The sequence below is a fragment of the Rhincodon typus genome, chromosome 21 (assembly GCF_021869965.1).
Source record: "Rhincodon typus isolate 14 chromosome 21, sRhiTyp1.1, whole genome shotgun sequence".
Taxonomy (NCBI): domain Eukaryota; kingdom Metazoa; phylum Chordata; class Chondrichthyes; order Orectolobiformes; family Rhincodontidae; genus Rhincodon; species Rhincodon typus.
In genome coordinates, this window is record NC_063352.1 from 25,658,832 (window position 1) to 25,667,520 (window position 8,689).

The 8,689-nt window shown below is 43.8% G+C and overlaps 1 protein-coding gene across 2 annotated transcripts in view; it reads right to left on the bottom strand.

Annotated features, from left to right (window-relative positions):
* The window catches only part of LOC109923361 (rho GTPase-activating protein 17-like), a 110,776-nt gene extending 105,399 nt beyond the window's left edge, over nt 1–5,377 (bottom strand). Inside the window, exon 1 of one of the 2 annotated variants that reach the window (XM_048609467.1) lies at nt 5,008–5,377. In XM_048609467.1, coding sequence (XP_048465424.1) covers nt 5,008–5,060 — 53 coding nt within the window. In that variant the 5' untranslated portion in view covers nt 5,061–5,377. The remainder of the gene's footprint in view (nt 1–5,007) is intronic. The other variant, XM_048609466.1, reaches the window with a different exon arrangement.
* Between the last annotated feature and the right edge of the window lie 3,312 nt (nt 5,378–8,689).

The following is an 8,689-nucleotide window of genomic DNA, read 5'->3' on the forward strand; positions in this document are numbered from 1 at the left end:
ATCCCTCTTCTATCCGCCTCCCACTCTCTCCCTATTTATTTCAAAACCCCCTTCCCCTCCCCCTTTTCTGATGAAGGGTCTAGGCCCGAAACGTCAGCCTCTCTGCTCCTATGATGCTGCTTGGCCTGCTGTGTTCATCCAGCCCTGCACCTTGTTGTTTTTGATACTCAGACTTGTTTTTCCCCAGACTGTATTCTTCTACCCATGATGTGTGTTCAACAATCTCTTGTCTGTTTTAATGGTGTGTGTGTGTGTATTTGGAATTTTAAAGGGTTGCAGTTTAAGTTGCACAAGGGCAAATTAGTAACTTTATCAAATGGTAGAGAAAAGAAAGGATTAAGTGTATTTACAATAAATAGTCATTTTCTGTTAATAACAAACTGGTGCAAATTGTTTTTGTCCCGTATAGCAGTCAGGCAGGCAAAGTGGTCATCTTGTGGTCGAATTAATATTTTACACACTAATGGCTGAGAGACAGCAGGGTACATCATCAGCATACTCTTCCCAGTTAAGGTGCAACAGAGGAAAGATCATTGAAGAGGATGCTTGGGCCTAGAGCACTACGCAGAGGAATTCCTGTTGTAATGTCCTGGAACTGAGGCGATTATCCTCAACAACCACAACTCTTTCCCTTTGTGCTAAGTATGACTCTAACCAAAGAGGAGTTTCCTCAAATCGCATTCATTTTAACATTTTTTTTTTAAGAAAGATTTCTTTGATATCACATTATGTTAAATGCTGCCTTGACATCAAGGACAATGATTCTTGCCTCCCCTTTTGAGTTCAGCCATTTATCCATATTTGGATCAAGGATGTATAGAGGTCAGGAGTTGAGTGACTGAGACAGAGCCTAAACCAACTGCCAAGTAACAGGTTATATCTGAGTAAGCGCTACGTGATAGCGTTGTCAAAAATACCGTCCATCATCTTGCTGATGATCGAGAGTAGACTGAAAGAGCAGAAATGGCTGGATTGGAACTATCCTGCTCTTGAGGGTAGGGCACAAGTGGGTAATTTTTGCATATTGTCAGGTAAATGACAGTATTATATTCTTTTGGCATCATTAACCAATTAAGGTCCTCATGTGAAAGACGCACTATTAACTACAATAAAATCTTAAAGATGTGATTTCCAGTATTGATATGGCACACCAGACCCCAGAGCATGGAAAGCTTCAAGCCAGCAGACATTGTGTGCTCTCTCTCCATGGACACAGACACAGCCACAGAACAGAGACAGGCAGTGAGATTAAACTAGCTTCTTAACATCTGCCACCTGAACCTATCAATGGTACCTTAGCCAGCACTAGGAACAGTCCAACGGCAAAGTCCTCTGACCTGCCTTCCCCAGTCAGCACTAGGCAGCCAAAGACTGAGAAGCATGAGGGTAAATGCCACACAAAATTGAAAAGCTGCCACTTGATTCCAGTATTGTTGTTCTCAAACAAATTGACTAGGGGTGAGACTAGTCCTAGTACTCAAAACTTCAGCAGTACTGTTAGGAAGTTGTCAAGACCCATAGTCTTTGTAGAAACTAGCACCTTCAGTCCCTTGTTATCCCATGGAGAGAGTTGAAAGAAATTAACGACGGGCATCTAAGCTGCTGGGGAACTGAGAAAGAAGCAGAAATCACATTCAGCAGTTCTGACTGAAGATGGCAGCAAATACATCAGCCTGAGCTTTTGCACTGATGTATTGGGCTCTTCCATCATTGAGAATGGAGATATTTGTGGAGCTTCCTTCACTGGTTAATTATTTCATCACCATTCACAACTGCATGGAGCTAGACTGAGATCTTTCATCGGAATCATCAGGTGAGAAGTCTCTTAGTTCTGTCTATTGCATGCAGCTTAGAAGTAGGAATAGGCCATTCTGCCTCTCAATTCTGTACCATCCTTCAATACGATCAGTGTTGGTACAATTTCCACATTCTTGTCTACCCTCCGACAATCTTTGTCTCCCTTCCTAGTCTAGGAACTATTCATACACCTTATTTCCACTACTCTCTAGAGAAAAGAGAATTCCAAAGATTCATGACCTTCAGGGAAAAAGATTTCTCCTTATCTCAGTCTTAAATGGGAGAACACAATGTTAGATGCCCTACATCTCCATTTAAATAATTTTACAACAGAGTGCAGTTCATGTGTGGAATGAACTTCCAGAGGAAGTAGTCAACGCAGATATTGTTACAACATTTATAAAACATTTAGATAAGTACACGAATAAGAAATGTTTGGAGGGATATGGGCCAATGCAGGCAGTTGGGAGTTCTAGTTTAGTTTGGGACAATAGTCGACATGAACTGGTTGGATTGAACGGTCTGTTTCCATGCTCTATGACTCTATAATATGCTGCTGTTCTCTTCTTTCTGGCAAAGTGGAAAAGTCCATAGTTTCTTAAATTATACCCCATCCGTCATCGCCTCGCCCCGCCCCCCCCATTTAACCTGTATATATCTCTTTGTAGGCTCCTTATTTCCTCCTCACAGCTTACCTTCCTGCCTTCGTGTCATCAGCAAGTTTAGCTACTGTATATTTGGATCCTTCACATAAATCAGAGATAAGTTTTCAATGGTTGAGGCCCCAGCACCATTCCCTGTGGCAGTCCACCTGCCATATCTTGCCATATTGAAAATTACCCATCTATCCCTAATGTTTCCTCTTGGCAAACCAATCTTCCATCTATGCTAACATGTTGCCCCCTATAACATGATCACTTACTGTGTAGAGTAATCTCTGATGTGCCACCTTCTCAAATGCTTTCTGGAAATCTAAGTCTTATACATCCACAGGTTCTCCTTTATCTACATTATAGTCCTGGTACATTGCTTGTTACTTTCTTAAAGCATGCCAATAAATTAGTCAAACATGATTTCCTTTGCACAAAATCATACTGATTCTTCCAGAATGAATTGGGAGTTTCTAAGTCGCTCGCTATAAGCTTCTTAATAACTGCTTCCAACATTTTCCCTGAGTGGTATATATATTCTGGCTTTCTGTCTTCATTGTTTCTTCATGTTTGCTATTTTCCAACCTGCTGACACCTCAAGTAGATGCTTTGGTCTCACTGCAACCAATACTCAGCCAGGTATGTTGCAGAAAGGCAGACCTTAAAAGGTTAATCAATTCAAGACACAAAGATGAAATACTAGTCCATCCATCTATAGTACAAATACTCAATCACATCAAGGTTGCAACAGCCTGCTATTTAGTGCATTTCACATCCCCTAACGAAGAATCCACCATTAAAGTGTATAACTGTGTTGTTTTTAATCATGACAATCTTCCTAACAAAATAATGACGATCAGCACGAGCCCTCGTCTCAAGTTACGGAGCCAACACATCCAACACACTACCCACAGTTATAATTGAAACAAATTCTCCGAGGGAAATTGAGAGACTTAAATTGCAAAATAGGCATAAAAGCACATGCTACAGTTAACAGATCTGCTCTCATTGATTTGTTACCTCCACAGGCATTTCATGCTAACTAGTTACTACTACAAACAAATTCTCAACGACAATGCAATTTAATATTTCAATAAAACATATCAAAATAGATCAAATAATCTCAGGTTTATTATGACACTTACGACATTTGGATGTCAGCTTCAATTTTTCAGATTTTTCTTAACTATATGTAGGCCCGATTAAACAATTACCGCCCACACAACTGGATTATTTCTCCTTCCAAGAGCATGAACGTACACGAGAGACGAGAGTCAATTTATAGCCGGAAGATGCATTTAATTTCCCAGTACACACACTAAGGGTACATATTCACAATACTGATCAAAAATGGTGTATTTCTAGCAATTTCCATTTACAATAAAAAAAACAAATTTGCATTGTCTTTCTCTTCAATTTTAATTCTTCCGTTTTGTAAACTGCAAAGTAACAGACGTTAGGTAGCATACCAAAGAAGTGGCAATGTACTACACTCCATCGCCAATGGCAATGAAATAGGCACTGTTGAGAAATTGCTGATCACAAAAAAAATCTGAAATCACAAGGCAAATCAAAACGAGGGGGAAAACGGAGCTAAATGGTGGTCAGGCAAACATGTCCCAGAATACTAATTTGACAAACAGGGAAGCATCCGATCTGACTGGGTCGCTGCAAGGGATCGGAAACCAAGATTAGACAAACGAGCAGTCTGGAGCGGAGAGAGGTTGTTTGCTAAAAGGGTTTAGTGTCCTATCGTGGATCCCTTCTTCTACTCGGGGTTGAGTCAGCGTTGTAATGGGCGCCCTGTAATGCACGTTTAATTCCAAAGTCCTGTCATTTCAATATCCGAGGATCGAAAGTACTTATCCAACCATCTCGCTCATAATGTGCACCGCAACATGTGAATTAATGTACTTAAATCCAGTACCGCGGTCACTTCCGCCACTTTCTGCAAAACTGTTTTTCGATATTGCAAACTCGTCGTTGATCAAAGTTTGAGCTTAGGCAGCGTCCGATGTACTCTCGGTAACGCCAGTTGTGACAGTTTTAAAGAGCAGACCGATCACCTCAAAGTAAGGGTCGAGTTACACTAGCGGCAAACCACCTACTTTACTAAAATAGTCTGATTTGCAATGAAAGCTACCGACATGGTAATAATCACTCAACACTTCATCGGCCATCGCCTCACTGCTTTACATAAAGCCACAGCACGATGTACAGAAAACGTTAACGCAGTAAACAGAAACTGACAACTCCGAAAATTGTGCTGAGGTCGTACGCTGGCCCCCGCCCGGAGGGGAACTTTGAGCTCTTGAGACAAGATTGAAACCGATGCACCGAAACTACCTTGGTGCAAGCGGCCTGAGTTCAACTCTACCAGGAGCCTTTTTTTTTGTTTTACAAGTGGAAATCAATGGAACGAGCAGTATCAAAAGTTGCAGATGTGACTCCCACGAGTTCTCCGATGAGTTGCAGACCTGATCGCTCTAACACCACCCCCTCAAAAAATAAATAACAAACTATCTGCCTCCTCTGGGGAGCTCCCGGTGACGGTACTTACCTTCCCACAGTCTGGCTGGCGAGCTGCCGCATCCGATTAAACTGCTTCTTCATGGTTTCTCCTGGGCCGGCTAGCTTGGAAGTTTCGCCTTGAAGAGTGGATTTTTACAGCGAGTGTGTCCAGGCCGCTGGGCACATCCTGGGGCCGTCCGTGTGCGGACACCCGGGCTTTCCCTCTTCCCCCCACCAAACACCCGCAGCTGTCCGAGGCTGTGCAAACACCCCCTCACCCCTTCCTCTGTCTCCTCCCCGGTTCCCGGTAAGCCCTCTCTCACCCCCTCACCCCCACACCCCCTCCCTGTCCGCAACGGGATGCTCTGAACTGCCCAGCTCACAACAAGGTTGGACCGCCACCCAACTGAGGGCCAACCGGAAGTTCCTCTACCTCCCACTTCCGTTACTAAGGGAGGGGAGGGGGCGGAGGCAACAACAACAGAAGCAGTAAACCGGGCGGAGGCGGAGGGGGAGGGAGGGGTTCATTGTCACTCCTGGAGTTCAAAGTTCCCAGTCCACATTTGTCTCACTAAAGAGTCAAGAGGCCACCCGTAGTTCTGAATACTCTCACAGGAATATGGAGAAGATTAGGTAAAGGTTGTGTGTAAATGCATTTTCTTTTTCATCTTTTAATAAGTCAGATCTGCAACTCGTGAAAATCAGTGCGCTCCGAATGTAAAAGTGAAAGTCCGAAGAGTAAGCCAGGAACTGCCTGTGTTCAGTACACCTCTGTATCCCGCACCTAAATATGACCTCGAATGTACTTGCCTGACTGATCAGATACTGTATTTGTCTGAGTTTCTGGTTTTCTTTAAGTCTTATGGATGTTTCAGAATTCTTTCTTTCCCAAGAAAATCTCCATGTGTTTATTGATATACCAGAAACAACCATCTCCAAGCATTCAGGTACTTCCCAAAAACAAACCCTTTATATCACTTTATTGCTGAGATTAAAAAAAAACTTTGGACATCACTTCATGAACCATTCTATCTATTCCAGCTGAAGATTTTAAATATAACAATAAGAATACCTTTCTTCTGATGTAAACAACCATAGTATCCTGGTAAGTGGAAGCATTCTCTTGTTTCAGCCAGAAGGTTATGAGATCACGCTCTGATTCCTGGAATTGAAAAGCATATTGATAGGGCAGTGGACAACTCAGGGCCAGCTTAATTGCTTTCTTTCAAATGAAACATTAAACCGAGATCCCATTTGTCTTTTGAAGTGAGTATAAAGGATCCATTGATACTTTTTCAAAAAAAGGTCAGGGAATTCTCATAATGACTATACAAATGTCCAATGTCTGTTCTTCAATCAGCACTCCCAAAAAAAAACAAAACATCATCTAGTCATTCAAAACTATTCTTTCATCGTTGATCTGTTTGTGGTCTCAACTCCACTTTACTGTCTGCCTCTCATAACCCTTGATTTCCTTGTCTACCAGAAGTTCTATCTAATTCAGCCTTGAATAAGTTCAATGATCCAACCTCCACTGCTTTTAGAGGAAGAGAATCCCACATTTCAGAGAGAAAAAGGGTAATTCATCATATTGCTCTTGTCAAGATTTATTTGGCATATCTCAGTTGTCATGTTTGCTTCATGGCAGTAAAAGCAAATGTTTTTTAAAAATTGTTAGCTGCGAAGACTTTGAAATATTCTAGACGTGAAAGGCACCACTCAAGTAGAAGGTTCTTCCATGGAATGCATCCTATCTATGCATCTAAAGAGCTTTGATGACCTTTCTATGTTGTTAGGCAATGGAAAGGACAAAGCACAATATCTGTCCTATGCAGATGAAGCATTTATCTATACATCAGATTCCCTCAGAGATAGTAGGAACTGCAGATGCTGGAGAATCTGAGACAACAAGGTGCAGGGCTGGATGAACACAGCAGGCCAAGCAGCATCATAGGAGCAGAAAGGCTGACGTTTCGGGCCTAGACCCTTCATCAGAAAAGGGGGAGGGGAAGGGGGTTCTGAAATAAATAGGGAGAGATGGGGAGGCGGATAGAAGATAGATAGAGGAGAGGATAGGTGGAGAGGAAACAAACAGGTCGAAGAGGCGGGGATGGGGCCAGTAAAGGTGAGTGTAGGTGGGGAGAAAAGAATCCCCCTCGTCCTCACGTACCACCCCACCAACCTCCAGATCCAACGCATCATCCTCCGACACTTCCGCCATCTGCAATCCGACCCCACCACCAAAGACATCTTTCCCTCCCCACCCTTATCTGCTTTCCGGAGGGACCACTCTCTCCGTGACTCCCTTGTCCGCTCCACACTCCCCTCCAGCTCCACCACACCCGGCACATTTCCCTGCAGCCGCAGGAAGTGCTACACCTGCCCCCATACCTCCTCCCTCACCCCCATCCCAGGCCCCAAGAGGATTTTCCACATCAAGCAGATGTTCACCTGCACATCTGCCAATGTGGTATACTGCATCCGCTGTACCCGGTGTGGCTGCCTCTACATCGGGGAAGCCAAGCGGAGGCTCGGGGACCGCTTTGCAGAACACCTACACTCGGTTCGCAATAAACAACTGCACCTCCCAGTCGCGAACCATTTCAACTCCCCCTCCCATTCCTCAGACGACATGTCCATCCTGGGCCTCCTGCAGTGCCACAACGATGCCACCCGAAGGTTGCAGGAACAGCAACTCATATTCCGCTTGGGAACCCTGCAGCCCAATGGTATCAATGTGGATTTCACAAGCTTCAAAATCTCCCCTCCCACTAACGCATCCCAAAACCAGTCCAGCTCGTCCCTGCCTCCCTAACCTGTTCTTCCTCCCACCTATCCCCTCCTCCCACCTCAAGCCACACCCCCATCTCCTACCGACTAACCTCATCCCGCCCCCTTGACCTGTCCGTCCTCCCTGGACTGACCTATCCCCTCCCTAACTCCCCATCTACACTCACCTTTACTGGCCCCATCCCCGCCTCTTCGACCTGTTTGTTTCCTCTCCACCTATCCTCTCCTCTATCCATTTTCTATCCGCCTCCCCCTCTCTCCCTATTTATTTCAGAACCCCCTTCCCCTCCCACTTTTCTGATGAAGGGTCTAGGCCCGAAACGTGAGCCTTTCTGCTCCTATGATGCTGCTTGGCCTGCTGTGTTCATCCAGCCCTGCACCTTGTTGTATCAGATTCCCTCACTTCAGTTTCCAATTTCAATAATTGTATTAGTATATTTGTAGCTCACTTAATGTATAAAATAAAACACACACAAACAGGAGCTATGTCAGTTATCGTTCAGTGTACTCCAACTATTCTATTTAAAAGGGTCTTTAGCAGATTTTATATTTCCTCATGGTTAAGTTAATGCACGCATGCCAAAACCTCAAGAAAGGCCAATTTTCAGCATTGATGGCTTGCTGGACATCATCAATAAACATAATGTACAAATCTGTGTGTTAGTATTTTGAAAAAAATAAGTTTTATTGTTTTTACATTCATAAAAATTGGAATTCCAAAAGACCTGTCGTTGATCAATCCTCTGTTCCTCGGTGAGACCACACCTGGAATATTGTGTACAATTTTGGTATCTTTTTCTGAGGAAGGATGCTCTTGCACTCGAGGGAGTGCAGTGAAGGTTTACCAAGCTGATTCTGGGGATGGCAGGTCTGATGTACGAGGAGAGATTGACTAGGTTGGGATTGTTTTTGCTAGAGTTCAGATGAATGAGGGGATCTCA